Genomic DNA, 21,022 nt, shown 5'->3' with positions numbered 1-21,022 from the left:
TTATCGAACAATAAAAGTATCGATTTAACCAATAACCAAACATTAACTAACCAAAACCCAAACTCAATCGATAATACAATGGAGTTGGATATCAAAATTCAAAATACCGGGTGTCCGAAAAAGAACTGAAACATTTTAAAGGCATATACTGATACCAAATAAGAGACTATGTTGAATGTTTTATATATGTATTTAAAGCTTAATTATTTAAGTCATAATTATTTCCGATGACTTAAAAGAGTAAACTCAAAGATAATGTAATCAATCACTCCATTCCAGTTATCGAAACTGAAAACGAACGCTCTTGTGTGTATGTGTATATCATGTGTTTACTATGAACAGCTGTACAAATTATACAAATTATTCGTCTGTTCAAGTAAACAAAATAATTTTTTCATAAGAAACAGCACATTGGGATTTTGATGGCCTGTGGGGCAAAGCCCCAGGACTTTTACTACAGGAATTGGTGGAAGGGGGTGTCAAATGAGCTGATGTTAATTAGTCTATTCAACAAAATAACAAATGTTGCTGGCAAGATTGTTCTGGTTCCAAAACTATAATAATTCAAAATCTTGTGTCAGGTTCAAATTTGAAGCACTATAACCACTTGACTACCAGAACAGACAATTACAACCAAAATACTGATGTGTGTCCAGAATATTGAGTAGAACTACAGAACTGTTCTATTTAAATTTCTTAGTAACAGTTGAGTAATGTCATCTACTGACATTTTTAGATCATTTTGCTAATATTTCAGCAGAAAAACTCACTAACTCTTGACTTGAAACAATAAGAGCATGAAGTAAAATTACTGTCCAAATTGTAACATGTATGAACCACGAGTTCATAATGTGAAATTCATGAAGAGTAAAACCACTGGGCAGCCGGATGTTGAGATAGATCCGCTGGGTGAACCAGGAATTAATTAATAGGTCATAACTAGCAGTGAACACCCAACACTGCAACAAGGTGATGTGTAATTGGTCAGGATTTAACTTTAGTACAGTAATTAGTAATCCAAAGCTGGGAATTTATTGTAAAATAACTAACAACTCAGTGTATTACAAGTAAGTGTATTTCTTACAGATGTAATAAACAGTAGTTGGGAGTATGTTAATTAATTCGGAGGCTTGTACAGTATTTAGCATAAATTAGCTAATCCGCTATGGTTAAAAACCATTAATTAAAACGTATTTGTACCGAGTAGGCTCTATATCTTGTACCTTAGCATCAAAGATAACAATCGAGTAACTGGAAATTATGTAGAATAAAAGAACAAACAGAGCCATTTGTGCCTTCAGTGTACTTAACATAATCTAGCGATCAAGTTTTAGTAAAAAGCAAATTGAGAATTTAAATTCAATGTTGAAAGTGTAAGAATTGTAAGGCTGTTAAACATTTAAAACATTTGTAATAAAATGTATAACAAATTGCTAGTGAATAAACAAAAATGTTTGAGAACGATCTTGAAAATTAGATGCCTGGAAACTGTAGATATTGTATTGTAAAAAGGTTAAAATACCTGTAACTGCCTTGTGATTCATCTACTCCTATAGATATTGATCTAGCTAGAATGAAAAACAATAAGAAAAGCCAATTTACAGTTTAGTGAGCCCTGCTATCAAATTATTCTTGGGATTTTTTTTACTATGATATTTTATATACCTGTGACCTAAACTAGGCTATAATTTACAATAATATACATATTTCAGCCTAATTTAATTTATGGTTGTACTCATTTAGTTGTTTTATGGTGGTTTTTAAAGAGAAAAACAGAGAACGAAGGAAATTATGTAGTTTAAAATTGTTAAGAGGGGTGAGTTGTTTTATTTTATTGTAAATCATCAGTATTTTTATTTATATTGCTGCTATAAAATAATTCATTGTTTGGTTCTTATAGTGACTTTGAGCTTATCTATCTATGTACTTAATACAATAAAGGGTTTCTCTGTAATATCCCTTTACCAGCCGTTCTACTTAACCAATTGTTACGATTGATATGTTATTTTAAGGTTTATGACCTGGTGCGGATGCGAATTTTTACTAAAAGGTAATTTCCCCCATTCCCTTTCGTTCGATTTACTTTTAGAGTTTAATTTTAAATATTCAGTTGGAAGCTGAGCTGACTAACCTAATGTGCATTGTAATTAGGAGGCTTGTACAGCTAGCTTAACAAAAACCAAAAAGCTAGCTTAACCTAGCTTAACAAAAACCATACTGTATGCTGATGACACTACTTTTGTATCAGTTAGCAATCATTTAGATCTACTTAAACCTTTAGCTGATGGGGCTTTAAACAAGGCATCAGTGTGGTTTCAAGAAAATGGGCTTCTATTAAATAACGATAAAACACAGAATATTATTTTTAGTCTCAGGCCTGTTAACCTTGAACTGCCTAATAATGTAAGTTGTGTTAAGTTTTTAGGCATTTATCTTGATAATAACCTTCAGTGGGACAATCACATCGATCATATAGCTGCAAGATTGTCCAGAGTGGTACATCTCATTAGACGTCTTAAGTATTTTGTTGACTTTGACTACATAAAAATGGCCTACTTTGCATTTTTCCAAAGTATTTTCCGTTATGGTCTTATCTTCTGGGGAAACAGCTGCAAAATTACAGATATTTTAATCATACAAAAAAAGGTGGTTAGACTAATTGCAAGTTCCACCCAAGACGCTCATAGTAAACCTTTATTCCTCGAGTTAAAAATTCAAACTGTTGTTAATTTGTACATTTTTGATCTTATGTCTTATGCTTTAAAGAATCTATCAACTTCAATTTTTAACAATCAAGTCCATACATATAATACAAGAAGTAATTGTCAGATAAACAGAACATTTAATAGGCTGAGTAAAACATTGAAAAGTCATGTTGTTATGTCCGATAAGGTATTTAATAAATTGAGTAAGACTGTTCAATTTTATCCAGGTAGACATTATTTATTTTTAAGTAAATTTTATGACTGGCTCTTAAGAAACCCTTTTTTTCTATTGACGACTTCATGGCCGTAAAGGAAGTTCAGTTTTAGACTCATTGTCAGTGCCTAGGTTAGTTTATATTGTTGTTAATATTGGTTAGTTTATATTGTTGTTAATCTTTTATCTTAATTGTCTATCAGCGTTTGTTATACTGTTTTTATCTCTTGTTAGCAGGACCTTGTCTACTGTTTTTTATATTTTAAATGTCCATCAACATTTGTTGCAATTGTTAATTTTTATAAATTTTTATCTTAATATCTGTATTTTGTTGTTGGTTCATATAATTAATTTATTCTTTGTTAAATTTTCATATTTATTTACAAAATGTATTTATTGTTAAATCACACTCCATACTGTTGGTAATCCACAGAGCTGACACAAAAAAAAAAATTAACATATTGGACATGTTAGTTGTAATGTCTAGCCTGACTGTAGCCATGCTATATACACATGACAATTGTCAATGCATTTTTGTAATGTCCAATGACAAATAAATATTTCTGATTTCTGATTTCTGATTTCTAATTTAACAGCCGATCCTTCAACAAGGAGACGAATACTAAAATAAGTTAACCAAGCTATCAGTAATATGGACGTTAGTCAATTGATTTTTGCATGTCTACGTGATTATAATATATTATGAAAATGTAATTAATTTTAAAAATCAATTATTACTGAGGTAAGAACCAGCTTCATGGTAATGATAGTAACCATACTAGCTTAAGAAAAAGTCAGAACAAGCATAACCACTCACTCAATCCAATCCAATCAGGGCCAGGGCTGAAGCGAAGCTGAAGTAAACAAAAACAAACAAACTAAACTATAACATAACCTGTATGTTTTACGAAACTACGATCTCCAGAATTATTTTCCAATTAAAACTGATTTTTTAACACCTAAATGTTAATGTTATCTTTAAACAAAAATTCAAATAGTTGACAACTTTAATTTTAGGAGAAGTTGATCCGTCATGAAGCTTTTCTCATGGGTAAATAATTAATTTGTGATGTAGGCTTAGTGACCTTAGTGTAGGCTAGTTAGCCTAGTTGAAAAAATAAAGTAGCCCAGTTGCAAGAATATAAGTTAATATACAGATTTTTTACCATATAAGTTATATATCTCTAAAATATGTTGAGTGCCCGGGTACAGTTTCTTAACTGGGCTATGCTAATATTGATTGAAACTATCGATTTGATTAGTAAACCTTCATGCGATTTTTCACCATCAGCAAGTTTGGTTGGTTAGGTTAGGTTATGTTAGTTTTATTTTATAATAAAAATATTTAAAAATATCGATTATTAGGCCCCTAATCAATATTTTTAATTCGATAGTTTCAATCAATATTAGCATAGCCCAGTTAAGAAACTGTACCCGAGTGCCCAATAAAGAGTCGTAAATTATATTAGATGGTTTGGCCTAGGCTTTAACTTAATCACATCACCGATTCATTTCACTTTTCTTGGAGTAGGTAGGCCTAACTTAAGTAGCCTATACTGTATCTGTACGTGTTGTCAAATTTGAAAGCCGATAGGTCTACTTCATATTATCCTGCATATATTTGTGAACCTTTTCTTTCATTCTAATTCATTAATAAGTCAGAAATAGACCCTATGCTATAACAAAGAACCAATAGGCTATTGACATTGAGTGTTGAAATTTTTGATCGATGTTTTGCTAACTTATATTGAATTAAAATTTGATCTGATAATACGTTGTAGGTTCTCTGTGGAACTGTAACTTACCCTTCACAAAATTTAGAAAGAACAAGTAAGGCCTAACTTAATCCTGCATTTATTCAAACAAGTTTACTTTTTGAACAAGTTCACGAACGTGCATGATCATACAATATGGGAACGGTGGTCTATTGGGAGGGTTATTTGGTAAAAATTGGTTTTTCCCATTTTTATGCTAAATTTTGAAACAAAAAATTTTGCAATTCCTTTCTAGGCTACATAATTTTGTGGAGCATGAGTGACTTAAATAACTTAAGTAAAATGATTTAGTTTAATGAAGATTCCTAAAATCTATGAATCCTAAAATCTTCGTAAAATCTATGAAAATCTATGAATCAGTTACTACAACTTAGTTATAGAGAACAAAAAACTGTAAATTAATAATTTCTGGTTATTCTTAAACTGTTGGGCATCTGTTGGTTGCATTTGGAACATTTATTAGTTTCATAGGCCTACTAAACATTTCACAACAAAGAAAAAAAAACACAAAAAATCAAAATTAAATTCCCTGTAGCAGCACACTTGAGTAGCCTAACTCCTTAAACTAACTTAGGCCTGAAATGTTACAGTATTTGAATATGGAATAAAATACGACATTTTTAGTGAAAATCCAATTAGGCCTGGTAAAATGGAAATTCGCTTAATCTGCCGCTTTGCTATGACGGAGGCATTTTAAATGTATTTTAGCCTATATTTTGTATTAATTACTACATACTTAAATATAAGTACCGGTAGTAAACATTTAAATTTATTATGTTTACCGGTACTTTGAAGACTACCACAGTGAACCATAAACTATAACAATTAATCTTCTTTTACATTTCAGGGTGCAAATTCGTATGGGCAGTTGGGTCATGGCATTCAAAGTGAGCAGTGTTTGTACCCAACTGAAGCGAAGATACCTGATGGATTTGATGACATTGTAAAAATTGAAGCCGGTGGTGGGCATACTATTGCCCAAGACTCTGGGGGCAATGTTTTTGGAGCTGGGTCCAACAGTCACGGACAGTTGGCGGATTGTGCAAACAACACAGTTGTTCTGTCCAAAATGAGGTCCCTCGGAGAAATGAGGGTAACTGATGTCACTTGTGGGTGGGAGTCAAGTTATTTCACAGTAAATGGACAGCTCATAGTGTTGGGGTCAAATAAAGCTGGTCAACTGGGCATTTCAAAAAGCAAGGTAAAAATTTATATTTATTTAGCCTATTTTAAAAGATAGATGTTATGTTATAATTGGTTTTAAAAAATAAGTTGGATTCAATTGATGCAAGTAAGTTAAAGGATTGTAAATTAGGATTATTCAGGTTAAATGGTTTAGTTTAATTGACTCAATTCGTCAACTGTACGGAAGTCAAGTCACATTAAGATGATGTTCGGTGCACAATGAGCTGTTCCAGCTGCGATGCAATCTCATGGTCGCTTGTAAGCCTGGCCCTCTGTTAAAAAAAGATGATGTTCTACATTGAGGCCGAACCTGTAAGTGAATGGAACATGTTTGTCTCCCCAAGACCACAAATCCAGATTATGTGACCTTAAAAGTCTATCCATAAAGAATTTATTCAAATCACTTTGATTCTTTAACCCATTGACAACGTAATGTCTTATTTCTGTGTCTTTTTTTTGTGTTTTTACGCCAGTGGCATTGTTTGCCTTTGAAAGGGAATGGTCCAAACCCTGGTCTTGGGTTTGTACCACAACGTCCACTCAGGTATATGTTATGTCCATTTAAATAATTTGTCATATATATAGGCCTGTGTATTTCAATACCGGTACGATATGTCCTTTATCAACCAAAATAAAAGCCAAAAAAGAGAAATCTGCATCCTCCTCTTCTATAATAGTATAAATACCCCCGCCGCAGCAAACCTGCAGACTAAGCGAATTTCCATTTCCCTGAATGGATTTACACTAAAATGTCTCCTTAAAAATATCACATTTATTCCCTATTTAAATAGAATCAGTTTAAAACATACTTAGGTTTGCTGCAACAGGGAGGGTAAAAGTGTTTTTTTATGTAAAATGTTAATAGTTAGTAAGAAATAAAAACATTTTCCAAATTTGGGCAAAATATGTTTATAAACAAGCAAACTACAACAGTTTACTTATTCTCCATAAGAATAACATGGGAATTTTAAATTTACAATTTTTTTAAATTTTCTCCATAACCATTAGGCGCATTATAACGCTTCAATATACTAAATTATTTGTTTTTTTAAGCTCTACAAAATAGTTTAGAAAGAAATTGCAAAATTTTATGTTTTTTGGGTCAAAAATGGGAAAAACCCATTTTTACCCCATAAAAGCCCCCATAAACCCCCGTTCCCATGGTCCGATCATGCTGGTTCGCGAACTCGTTCGAATAAACATAGGTTTACACGTTTGTACCAAATTTCATCAAAATCTGATCATTTTTGCTCGAGTTATCGCGCTAACGGACACACACATATCATCATATATATATATATATACAGGGTGTTTCACGGGAACCCTGACAAACTTCGGGAAATGGTTCCTGGGGTAAAAACTAGAAAAAAATGTCCTGTAAGCATATGTCCTAAACTCAATCGTTTGCTATTTATACGTAAAAATGTGTTTTTTTAGGTTTTCAGTGTATCTGTTGAACATTTTAACCTCTAGATTAAAAAATCTTCAAGATATTTTAATTAAACTTGCATAGCTAGATAGAATATTAAATTACAAAGAGATTTCATTAATATTATGTGCACACATGTTGGGTATGACTGAGAAAAATGAGTTAAAAAATCAAATTTTCCCGAAAAAATGATAATCCAAAAATATTTTTTATTTTTGACAGCTCTTCATATTTAAACCATTTAGTCGTTTGGCTTGCAACTTTACCAAAAGTTGTAGAATTTAATGGAGAACAATAAAATATCAACTTGTGTATACCTTTTATGGGGATTATCTTTATCAAAATCAAAAATATTGTAAGGTAACACATATTAATTTAATTTGAAGGAATAAACAAAAATGTATATTTAGCTTATTTATAAACATACCTCACTAAAAATTCGTATATTGGTTTTCCTAGTTGAGAAGGTTCGTATAAAGGCCTAAAATCCTCCATCCTTTTCATTTTTTATGGTGTAAAAAAAGCATACTCACTCACTTTTCTATGTTAACATTATGAGGAAAAATAAAATAAAATAGCTCTCATATTTCTAAGTACATATTTAATTAAAACTTTTTATTTGACATAGTTTAATTGGAACTAAATAATTATAACCTAGTATACCCAAGTTTTACATGTTGTGGTATGTTTTTAATTAATATTAATATAATAATGTATCATAATAATTTTAATAAGCTTTAAATTACTGCAAATTAAAGAAGAAAAACAGTAACTAGGGAAACATCATTCTTTTTTTGCCAATATAAACTATGAAGGCTTGAAGTAAAGTTTTTTAACTGATGAGGTTTTCAAAATGGCCTCCATTTTTAGACAGACACAGTCTAGCACGTTTAACCAGAGATGATGTAGCTGCTCTTATCATGATAGGATTACTTTTTATTGTTTCTGCTACGGTGTGAATCTTCTCTACCAGCTCTTCTCTTGTTTGAGGCTTGCTTCTGTAAACTTCTGTTTTCATGTATCCCCATAGGAAGTAATCCATCGGAGTCAGGTCGGGCGACCTAGGGGGCCAATTCACTGGTCCTTGATGAGCAATAAGTTTTTCCTCGAAACGGTTTCTCAGCGTTTCAACTACAGCTCGACTCCTGTGTGGGGGAGCACCGTCATGTTGATAAAACATCCTTGCCATTGACTGGATGGGAACATCTTCGAGCAGTTCCGGCAAAGTGTTGTTTAGGAAATGTAGATAACTTACACCGTTTTGAGCACCATCTAAGATGTGAGGTCCTACAAGTTTGTCATTTAAAAGACCGCACCAAACATTCACCGAAAACCTCTGTTGAAAGTTTGTCTCCACTGTGGCATGTGGATTGTCTTCGGCCCATATGTGGACATTTTTTGAGTTGTTTATTCCATTCCGAGTAAATTGAGCTTCATCAGTAAAGAGTATGAACTTAATTTGGTGACGATTTCCTGCTACCCAGCGACAAAACTGAGACCTTCTTAGGGTATCACCAGCGTGAAGCGCCTGAACCTTTCTTAAGTGATAAGGATATAATCCTTCATTATGTAAAATTCTCCAGGTTTTAGAAATAGACACCAGGTGCTGTCGTGAAAGCTTTCTTACGCTTGTTCCTGGGCTTTGCTGAACAGAGTGTAAGATGTCATTTTCAACCTCTACAGGAGTTTGAACTACACCGTCAGGGACAACTTTTCTAACACATCCTGTCTCCCTTAGTCGATTAAATAGATCTGTAAATACTTGCCTATTAGGCGTACGCCTATTGGGAAATCTTCTAGCGTATTCTTGAACGGATGATCTTGAATTTCCATCACAAAATCCATAAATAAATACCATATCTGCATATTCACTGTTAGTGTACATGATATTCACTGCCAATAACAATGGACTGGAAATTCAATGTAAACAAAGTATTCAACAATAAAAATTGCATCAGCTGACCGAGCAAAACAGATGATTTATTAACTGCATTTACAGGTTTACCAATATTCTATTTAATTCAAAGCTATTTTTAGTTGCACACTAAAAAATGTAATCAATTACGAAATAATAACAACAAATATCGATTTTTCAAATACCTGAACCCTTATAATCCGATCCCTCCTGAAACCCAATGAGCTTCAGTTGGTAAATGTTAGGATTTTAAATGTTTATAATAATGCGTCCAAGTTAGTGCACTTCCTAGATTTGTTGAAATTGATTGAGTTGTAAAATATTTTACTTTCTTCCATAAAATGTTTTCACGTCAACCTATACTAACTATGAAGAACTTATTTTTAAAATAGCATTTACATTTTTAAATTTAAAAGGTCAAAACGTCCATTAGGACTAATAGTTGAAAAGACTAATTATTTCCCGTAAAGGATAGGATTGTGATAGTTTTGTGCAAAATGAATATAAAACTGGAATTTTTGGCATTAATCCTAAAGTCCTCAATCAAAATAAGTCATAAGCCAAGTTTTAATAAGATATGTTCAGAAATTTGCAAGTTGTCATATTTTATTTTTCCCTATAAGGTTAACATAGAAAAGTGAGTGAGTATGCTTGTTTTACACCATAAAAAATGAAAAGGATGGAGGATTTTAGGCCTTTATACGAACCTTCTCAACTAGGAAAACCAATATACGAATTTTTAGTGAGGTATGTTTATAAATAAGCTAAATATACATTTTTGTTTATTCCTTCAAATTAAATTAATATGCGTTACCTTACAATATTTTTGATTTTGATAAAGATAATCCCCATAAAAGGTATACACAAGTTGATATTTTATTGTTCTCCATTAAATTCTACAACTATTGGTAAAGTTGCAAGCCAAACGACTAAATGGTTTAAGTATGAAGAGCTGTCAAAAATAAAAAATATTTTTGGATTATAATTTTTTCGGGAAAATTTGATTTTTTAACTCATTTTTCTCAGTCATACCCAACATGTGTGCACATAATATTAATGAAATCTCTTTGTAATTTAATATTCTATCTAGCTATGCAAGTTTAATTAAAATATCTTGAAGATTTTTTAATCTAGAGGTTAAAATGTTCAACAGATACACTGAAAACCTAAAAAAACACATTTTTACGTATAAATAGCAAACGATTGAGTTTAGGACATATGCTTACAGGACATTTTTTTCTAGTTTTGACCCCAGGAACCATTTCCCGAAGTTTGTCAGGGTTCCCGTGAAACACCCTGTATATATATATATATGAATTTGAACGGATGGTGTTTTTGACCTCTAGGGACCTCAAAACGAAAAAAAAATTGGTCCCGGGTCCAGGTCTTACCGTGAGTACTACGGTAATAGCTTATTCCCTATATGGGAAATTCGCTAAAAGAAGCTAAACAAGCTCGTTGAGTGCCATCCTAACTAAACTCAATAATGCCGATAGATCCAAGCCTGACACCGTTCATTGAGAGCGATCCCTCCACACCAGCTAAGCTAAACATTAGCAAGCTCAAAATGGATCGCACATATGTCTAGGCTCGCTCGTGTAGAAAGACCTTAACTCTACACCCCTTAGAGTAACCCCTTAGCCAACTGAATTACCATGTCACCGTCGGTCGAATGGGTTGTTTGCCAGTAAGCACTTGACGACACTACAGTCAGAGGTTGGATTTGACATTCTAGTTTAGGGCCGGTGGGTTAGCAGTACAACTTAAGGCTACTCGTGGCGAACTGCAGTATTGAGCTACACACAAGCCACCAATGGTTTAGTGGCTGATTGTTCAAATTCAAACTAAAACTTGATTCTTTAAGTTATCGTATTGTATGCGTTAGTAGAATAATCTATATTTTAATTACGTAAGGCGATTCTTTGCCTCAAAATTGTGGGCGCTTTAGAATTGGTAGAACGACGGGAGAAGGGTAAAATTAAAGCTCTCGATCCCGTGAGGGCGGGAATGATTGTGAAATTCCCAAAATGTTAACAGAAAATTAGATATAACGTAAAATTTTCTCCATGAGAATAGCATTAAAAGCCTTACCGCTGATTTTTGTTTACTTCAATACAGCTGATCGTGATTTATCACTAAGCCGGTACGCAATATTATCATTTTGATGACTTATTTGCCAGCCAACTCTGCAATGTACTAGGCCTATATAAAACCAGGGATAACGTTCTATACTAATTAAGACTTTTTAGTTATGTTATAGAATGTTGAAATAAATTATTTTACTGTGAAACTTTTCTAATTTGTGTATATTTTTAACGTTTAGCATGAAATAACCACATTTACATAATAATTAACGATACAAGATAAAATGTAAAACTTGTGCTTTGTTTTTATTACAAAACATATGTTAAAGATTTATTATACACTTCCTTTGTAAATTTACTTATACAAGTATACCTGTTGCTCGAATTCGAGCAATTGCTGAGTATTACAGGTGTTATTTTAAAACGAATAACAGTCATAATTTAAGATTTGACTCCAAGATTATGGAAATACTCAAGATGTACAATAGATCGATATAATCAACATTTCTTGTAAATATCTTATCAATTTTCAAAAGTTGATCTTGTTTTTTTTAATGTTTTCTGCAAATAGCCTGCTTATTCATAGCCGCATTAGGTTGTCCATAGAAATGATTATAAATTCTAAAAAAAAAAAAATTTTCTAGTTCTTCTTCTTGGTGGTGTTCTATGACTTTCCTATGTTTCCATAGTTTGCAAATTGGCTCTTTCAATGATTACTAAGAAATGCAGCACAGTGTTCAGTTTTCTTTTTAGTAGGGCTATATCAAATTATCCAGGCTCCCGCTTTTTTACATTGTAATATTTACGCCAACCCAAATTCAAATAGTAAATATTTCATTTCAACCAAGTCAGTAAATATTTGTTGCTAACGTTTCCTTAAATTGCAACTAAAATATTAACAGCAATTAAACTATCCAGCTGATCATAATGTAAACAAATACGTTCTTCATAAGGATAACGTGGGAACTTTAACTGTGCTCAACTTTTGAGTAGTGGTACCACAATAAACCATACTTACAAGCGTACCTGTTTCAAATTATCTCGTTCTCTGTGACTTAAGGGTTTTCCTGTTCTAGGTGCTCACTACTTCACACCCAGTCGTTTTACCCATGCAGGATGTAGCCCAGGTATCAGCCGGACTACGACATGCAGCCTTGGTCACACAAGCCGGCCACGTTCTTGTCTGTGGAACGGGGAAGAGAGGACAACTTGGCATCCTAGGGGAAGACAGCAAGGTACCGACCAAAGATTGTGACTCTTGGGAAAGAGGTTAGGATTTGATTTATGTGCTTTGAATAGGCCTGCTTATTATGCGTTTTTAATCATTCGCTAATTGCTACATCTATTAAGGTGCATTTTAGATGGCTACTAGTAAGAACAGTAGACTCTACCTCATTTTGATCCTACTCTTCCTTTGGTTGCTAAACACATTCCATGTCCTGAACTGGCATTGATCATATTCTCTCTTTTTCACCAGCTTATAATTACCTAATTATTACTTAGCCTACCTATAATTACCTACCTAGGAAACTTGCTTTCAATCTGTCTTTTTTCCTAGCGACACAACAATATGACAAATGACTAACAACTTGGCGATAACGTGACATTTAATCAAGTGATGTGTCAAAATCGATTCATAAATCTCAAAATCACTAAAACTTAAAAAAATTTCAGTTTCGAGATTCAACGGAGAGTTACAAAATTCAAATCTAACTCCGACAAGTAAATTGTTCTTAACTGCAACAGGTAGGCCTACAAAGCCACTGATACAACAACGACGTATCCTCTGCAGTTTCATATTGATTGAGCAAGAGCGAGCGTTCTTAAACTTAGACTCTTTCAAATCACTTAGACTCAATCCTTGAACACTTTCAAATCAAAAATGAAGACATATTTAATACAAAAATGCCCGTATACAGTGGAGGATTTTTTCACATATCAAAATATTTCTATTTAATTGTGCCTGTATTTTATATGTATATATATAATTTTATTGTACTGTCTTATTATATTGATTGATTACATGTAAGTATTCATTTGCTGTATTTAATAACAGCATTATGTATTTTGTGACGATTGTTAATGCATTGTGAAATGTCTACAACCATAAATTGATTTGATTTGATTTGACTTATTCATTTTCTTATATATGCAAACTCCTCCTAGACGACAGTGAATGCCAACGTCTATATGGAGTTTTAAAATCCTCCTAGGAATCCGCTCTGTGTGGTTTCAATGTTGCAATGTAGCCTTTAATCAAGGCCACACTAAAAAAACAGGCCGTAATGCTCGTCCAGCATGACGTCACGATAGAAGACGGCAATGACGTAATTTTGCCGTTTGTGATCAGCTGCTTGTTTTAATCTTTCATTGGAAAATAAATAAATAAGTACTTATACGTCATAGCCGTCTTCTATCATGACGTCATGCTTGGCGAGCATTACGGCCTGTTTTTTTAGTGTGGCCTTGCCTTTAATCCTACCAAGTGAATCTAAAATAATTTGGAGCTAGAGTAAAGATGTTGAAGAGGTGAATCTAGAAACTTTATACTTCATAAGTACTTTATCAGTCAGCTACTTGCTCGAGTGTGGAAATATACGTTCCTCAACAGGTCTATTTTTTTTTTAAACCCGTTTTGACTATGTGTGTGTTTCGAGTGATATTTACGTTTTTGTGCTATAACGACGCCTTATTGCCCAACGTCTGTCTGATGATGGTACAGAGATGCTGAAATGCCCATAACATTTGTTACACTACAGGAGCTGGTTGACTAAGGTAATATTTCGATTTAGAAACTTTATAACTAAAACTGGATAGTTTTTAAATCTATAAGGTGAATATATTACATGTATATTTTAAAATTTGTATGTAGTGGCCTCATTGGAAGGAGTGGTACAAGTAGCGTGTGGACAACATCACACTTTGGCCCTGACGTCAGACGGAAGACTGTTGGGGTGGGGGGACAACCGGAGGGGACAGCTAGGGGAAGGATCTTCCCTCATCCCCACTCCTCAACTCATTACGACTGCAGACGACGCTGATGTAGTCATCAGAGCTGGGTGGACTCATTCTGCGATGGTCTCAGGTTAGGATTAAAAGTTTACCTTTGAATAGTACAACTAGACTAAAGGCGCGTTTACATTAAATCGAGCTCGCATTCAAGTTAATGGAATGTGATAGCGAGCGAGATACTATTCCAGTATCGAATGACGGATCGAATTCCAACAGCGTTTACATTGTAGTTGTTACTGGAATAATAGTAGCAGTCGTGAGTGATGTAGTTGTAAGGCAAAAGTTAAGTATTCATAATCAACGATCACATTGATCTTAAGTGATCGCTGTGTGATAAGTTTATTTTTAGTATGTATAATGAGTGAACATACTCAAGAACTGTGTAGGGATGTATAATATGTTTGTACCTATAAGTATATATACTATGTATAAGTAGTATGAGTGAAATTATTCAAGGCATACTAATAAAAAAAATAAATTTAACATACATCATCAACTTAGCCATCACTTATCTTAGTAGTAAACACAAAAGATGTCAACAAACAGAATCATCCCTTTTTCCACCACACCTACGTTCTCACAAACTGGCTTTTCAAAGATATCGTATGCAAGTGTGCGAGCATTTCCCAACATGTTGGAAAGTAACTCGAATGGCAAAATGACATTCGTGCTCGCATTCCACTACTAGCATGCGAGTAAATTTGTGGTTGACACTTGTTCGAGCACGAATGCGAGCAGAACTGGAATGCGAGCTTGAATTAATGTAAACTCGCCTTAAAGTCAATGAAAATGCTGGACCTTGTTATAATATGTGTTTTAAGTGGGAAAGTGTTTGAGAGTTCTCGTGTTGACTAAGTGTTTCCTTCTTCAGGTTTTCAATCCTACTCTAATATTTAGTTGTAACAAAAGACAAGCAAAAGATCACAAAATGTTTATAATATTTGGTTAAAGTTCAAATACTTTAAAAGTTGATTGGATAAAAAAAAAACTAAATTTTGCAAGACTTAACTGTTACACTCTTTAAAAGCCTTTTCAGTTATTGTACAGGGTGATTAATATAAGCGTGCCAGCTGTTTTATTTGAAAGTTATTAGAGATAAAAAAAGGCTAATAACTTTTGAATAAACCAGCTGGCACACTTATATCAATCACCCTGTATAGATAACAAAATGTAAAGGTTAAAAAGTAAATGTATCGTTAGTTCAGTCAAACTTAGTAGCCTAACACGATTTTTATTTCTGGAGTTGGTATCATTTTTGATAAGGATGATAAATTCATTAGGGAGTAACTTATACCACGCTAAATCTTTGTGTAGCCTACGTTCTGGTACCTATGGTTTGGTTTTGCCCTAATACATTTAGAGTTAAAACTAGGTTGATCGTGAAGTTTGCCGATGGAATTCACAAATTACAAAGGGTCTGATTTATATATTTTTCTGATCCTACTAGGAATGTGGTCACTTAATCATTATTTAAAAGGAGCGGAACTAACTACTAAGGTGTATTTTAAACTGGACATCAAAATAAATATGAGTGTGAGATCCGTGAGAATTATGAATAATTAGGTGACTATTAAACTTACTTCAATTCAAAGTTAATTTTTCATGCAAATTTACCCTTTGAGTGCCGTCGCGTCTCACGCCAGGACGCCCCATTGTTGTAGCTTGAGTGCCGAGCGTCTCGTATCGAGATGGTTGAAATTGCACGAGAAATGCCGGCGACTCGGAGCGGGACGCTTAGAAAATCACTTCATACAGTATCACATTTCAATAAAGCTGGTTGTAATTGCACCAAATGCGACAAAAGGAAGCTGGCAACAACTATTTTGCTCTTTTACTGTACAATGGAGTTGAGAAATGTGGTCAACCAATCAAAAACCATTACGCAAACACATATACAGGGTTAGTAAAAAGTGTGGAGACCCCCTGTTATTTTTTTAACGGCCCATACTAGAAAAACTAAACTCGGCACATCTTTATGACATGTTATGAAGTACTTTTTAGGCATAACCGTCACTTGGTGTACATCCCCAAAATGGGGGATTTTGGGGGAAACTAAAAAATTTCAAATACAAAGACCCATTGAGTGACCCCTCATTTTGAAGGTCCTGGTAAAAGAAACCCAACAACGCAAACTAGAGGTCTTTATCTCAATCTAGTAAAAAATGGCAGCTAATTGAAATTCCCAGAAGTTGTATTTAACTTACAGCTTTCCAAGTCTGGAGACCCCCTGTAAATTTTGTAGCGGCTCACAATAGGAAAACTTAACTCTACACACCTTTTTGGCATGTTATGAAGTACTTTTTAAGCCTAATAGCCACTTGCTTACCAAACCCAAAATGGGGGATTTTGGGGGAAACTCAAAAATTTTAAATAATAAGCCCCATCGAGTGACCGCTCATTTTGAAGGTCCTGGTAAAAGAAAACTAACAACGCAAACTAGAGGTTTCTATCTCAATCCAGTAAAAAATGGAAGCTGATTGAAATCCTTAGAAATCGGAAATAACTCGCAATTTTATATTCAATTGGCTGCCATATTTTACTGTGTTAAGATAGAGACTTATAGTTTGCGTTGTTAGTTTTATTTTATTATGACCTTCAAAATGAGGGGTCACTCGATGGGGCTTATCGTTTAAAATTTTTGAGTTTCCCCCAAAATCCCCGTTTTTGGGTTTGGGAACTTATGATAATTTCAATTGGCTGCCATTTTGTACTGAACTAAGATAGAGACCTCTAGTTTGCGTTGTTGGTTTTCTTTTACCAGGACCTTCAAAATGAGGGGTCACTCGATGGGTCGTTGTATTTGAAAGTTTTTAGTTTCCCCCAAAATCCCCCATTTTGGGGATGAAAACCAAGTGGCGGTTATGCCCAAAAAGTACTTCATAACATGCCAATGGTGTGCCGAGTTTAGTTTTTCTAGTATGGGCCGTTAAAAAAATAACAGGGGGTCTCCACACTTTTTACTAACCCTGTAGAATTGCAGGTTATGGTCATGAATCGTTGAAAAATACATTTAAACATTTAAAAAGTGATAATACCATAGCTTATCCGTGTGTTTTGCTAAAGTGTACCGGTAACTGGACTTGGCAACTTTGGCCTACAGGTGCATGATTTTATTTTGACCGTTTGTATACTTTGTGCATGGCTTCTAATAGTAATTTGAATTATAAACATAATAATAACAACATAAAATACAGTCAAATATATAATGATATAGTTTTGTCTGTAACAACACAAGTCTTATATATGCTTCAAGTGTTAGAGCAAGATTTAGATTGTTTGCTGGGTAGGCCTGGAATTTTTCGAGACCTCTTTGTAGTAAACGTTACATATTTTGTGGACATATAAAATAAATACATTTGTTATACATGATTTCTCTTTAGTTTTTAATGCTCTTTAAAGTGAATGCAAAATTGAATATTAATGAATAATTTTAAATTAAGTTATTTTACTTAAACTTTGAAAATGAGAACAATTGCACCATTTTTTCCGTCTTGTCCATGAATATTTTATTTTAACTCATGAACCCCCAACTAAAATTAGTATTTTAAAATTACGATCTAATCATCTACAAAACAAACTTAAGCCAAAAATGTTAATAAATAAAGTAGTTTATGAGGATTTTCCTAAACACTTACATTTATGTGGAAAAATTTCTGGCATTCCTAGAAGCAATACTACGTGTAGGCCTGGCAAACCTCAAATAACATTGTTTTACCCGCTCAAGGCACTCAAAGGGTTAACATTTTTTTAGTTGTTGCAATCATAAATCTTTTGAACCAACAGTTAAAGATGGATACAGAGTAGTTTTTCTAGTGCAGCTTTCCATATCCGTTATATCATTAACTGATTCCTTATTATGGCTCTATGTCTTGTCCCTAAAGCATGTTGTTTCTGCTAGGAAGTAGAGTGAGGAGTTGGGGCAGGAATTGCTATAATCAGCTGGGACATAGCTGTGGTCAAGACCAGGTGGCTGATGTCAATCAGCTGATCAGCCTACAAGGTGTCAAACAGCTGGAACTTGGATCTGAGCACAACCTTGCATTGCTTGGTGAGTATTGCAGCAGTTATGCTCAAATATATCCAACTGAAGTAGGCAATAGACATCCCATCTATATCCTTGCCTTTATACTATTTATCATATACAGATTATTGCATTTGTGTTGCAGAAAATGGTGAAGTTTGGAGTTGGGGGTGGAATGAACATGGGAACTGTGGCACAGGAACAATAGATAATGTTGTTAACCCTCAACAGATCTGTCTTCCGCATCCAGCATTCAGTATATCAGCCGGGGGAGGCCATAGTCTAGCTCTTTGTGCAGCATGATCTACTTGGGCATTGCAAACCTAACATATAAAGTACTGTACATACCTTTTGTTAATATCTCTGTAGTTTTGATTTCAGACGACCCTGTCATAGTCTATACTTTTTGCCATGTGGTTCAACTGTGAAATTCTATTCTCTAGGAAATTTTATTCTAGACATTCTATTCTTCCGATAAAAATCTTTTTTTGTTCCTCAAGACTCATTTTGATCAGATCCGTGTTTTATGGCTTCAGATAGTTCATCATCATCTACATAGTTATAGTCTAGCCCTTTGTGCTACTTTGTGTTTTTTTATGAACTGGATTTTAGACTTGATTATTTGCTTGCAAATAATGGAAAACACGTTGAAGTTAGGTTGACTCATGTACCAAAACTTGAAATGATTTTTTAAACTTTAACTGCTATTTCGTAGCTTTAAGTGGAAAGTTAATGCAGGGGTAAGGCAAGGGGATGGGCTCTCCCCAATCCTCTTCAACCTAGCAATAGAAGAAGCTCTACAAGAAGTGGCAACAATAGATAAGGGAATTTCAATTGGCTCCAGAATTAACATATTAGCGTTTGCAGACGATGTCGTAATTTTTGCAGAATTTTTGTATTTATGGACAAAACAGGACAATCTATATATAAAGCCAAAAGTACCCATGAACTTTTGAAAAAACTACAAGTCACACCCCCATAAACCATATACTTAAAATGTTCGTCACGACGAGAAACCTTGCGCAAAATTACCCATTATTTCATAAATTGCCCTATAAGGTCGTAATTGCTTTCCAAAGGGAACTTTCCATTTACTACCTAATGTTAAAAATACCTCAACTGTTATTATTTGTTCGTATTACCATTACTGTATTCTGTTTTGTTTATTTTATCTTAACTTAACCAATCAATAGTTTTATTAATACTAATGTAGTAAAACGGGGTGGAGCAGCCCGTGGGTAACAGCTAGTTAGGACTAAAAGTAAATGATGGGAAAATCAAATATATGCAATTTTCAAGAAATCAAGGTATAGCCCAAGACCCACTGCAGGTAGATGACCATAAATTTGAAAAAGTAGAACATTTTAAGTACTTAGGGGTTATCTTATCCAGGGAAAACAAAGAAGAAATAGAAATTCAAAATAGACTAAATCTGGCAAACAGATGTTTCTACGCTTGCAACAAGACTGATGTCCTCTAAGTTACTTTCAAAAAACATCAAAGTTAGAATTTATAAGACAATAATAAGCCCAGTATTATTATACGAAGCTGAAACATGGAAACCAAATAAAAAAGAAGAAACGAAGTTAATCACATTCGAAAATAAGATTTTAAGAAAAATCTATGGACCAATTTATGAAGGTGGTGAATGGAGGAAGAGACACAACAGAGAACTGAGAGAACTCTACAGAGATCCAGATGTGGTGTGTGAATTTAAGTGTAGAAGAGTTAGATGGGCTGGACATGTTTTACGAAGAGATGAGCAAAATAAGTTAAAATTAGTTTTACTAAGAAATCCCGAAGGAAGACGACCGAGAGGAAGGCCAAAACAAAAATGGTGGAGCCAAGTAAAGAAAGACATGGAGCAACTAGGAGCAACTGAGGAGGATGCAGAGGATAGAGCAAGATGGAGAGGCTTTGTTGGTGCGGCCAAATATCTTCTTAGATATGCATGGCCCTGAGAGTAAGAGTAAGTAAGTGGAAAGTTAAAGGTTTTATGATTGTTTGAAGTTGTAAAGGTTTTTTTAATAAACACCCTGTATAACAGTTAAATTCATAGTGTTTAGTATGACTGTATTAAGGCATTTCACGGTAATAATAACATCATAATCGCCTTCTGCTTCTTCACAGTTCATCCCAAAAAATTACTTATGGATATTTTTGCTAACTCTCCTCTTTTAGCTAAGTCTCTTGATGGTTTTTTTCTTCTGATTCACAATGACATTGTGCCAGTTAACATTGTAAAAGTTGTACTTATAAGTGTGGAAGGGAGTTTTTTTATGGACTTGAATGAAAATAATAAATAAGTAGAAACCTCTTAATTACTGTTCCTGAACTCAAGACCTTTATTTGTTTGCTGCTGCACATTTGGTTCAATGACAATGAATTAAAACCCAATTGTTTATTCTATCTCAACGCTTCTTTAGCAAATGCCTCGTGACAGATTTTTTATTATTAAGACGAGGTGTTAGCCCGTCCTACGTACGGGAGTAGTCAGTTAAAACTGTATATAAATCAGAACAGATAGCTTACACGTATAAAGACAAATTTTATAGCAGCCTACAGTAGAAAGAGTAATTATCAATTGAGAAAGTGTATAGGCCTAGTCAACGATATCACCTTCCAATTCCATCGCATACCTGCCTCTTCCATAATCAATATCAACACAATACAATTACTCAT

The 21,022-nt window shown here is 33.9% G+C and overlaps 1 protein-coding gene across 1 annotated transcript; it reads left to right on the top strand.

Moving 5' to 3' along the window:
* The first annotated feature begins 3,843 nt into the window (after positions 1-3,843).
* Positions 3,844-19,039, top strand: LOC129001225 (secretion-regulating guanine nucleotide exchange factor-like). Its single transcript, XM_054428451.1, has 6 exons — positions 3,844-3,970; positions 5,542-5,895; positions 12,384-12,576; positions 14,180-14,392; positions 18,218-18,367; positions 18,486-19,039. The coding sequence occupies exons 1-6, from the start codon at positions 3,953-3,955 to the stop codon at positions 18,641-18,643; spliced, it is 1,086 nt and encodes a 361-aa protein (XP_054284426.1). The 5' UTR covers positions 3,844-3,952; the 3' UTR covers positions 18,644-19,039.
* Positions 19,040-21,022: the final 1,983 nt, after the last annotated feature.

Source organism: Macrosteles quadrilineatus, unplaced genomic scaffold, assembly GCF_028750875.1.
Source record: "Macrosteles quadrilineatus isolate MER2022 unplaced genomic scaffold, UCM_ALF_1.0 Scaffold_8__2_contigs__length_117827958, whole genome shotgun sequence".
Taxonomy (NCBI): Eukaryota; Metazoa; Arthropoda; class Insecta; order Hemiptera; family Cicadellidae; genus Macrosteles; species Macrosteles quadrilineatus.
The sequence above is the reverse complement of the archived record's forward strand: the minus strand, read 5'-3'. Positions and strand labels throughout refer to the sequence as shown.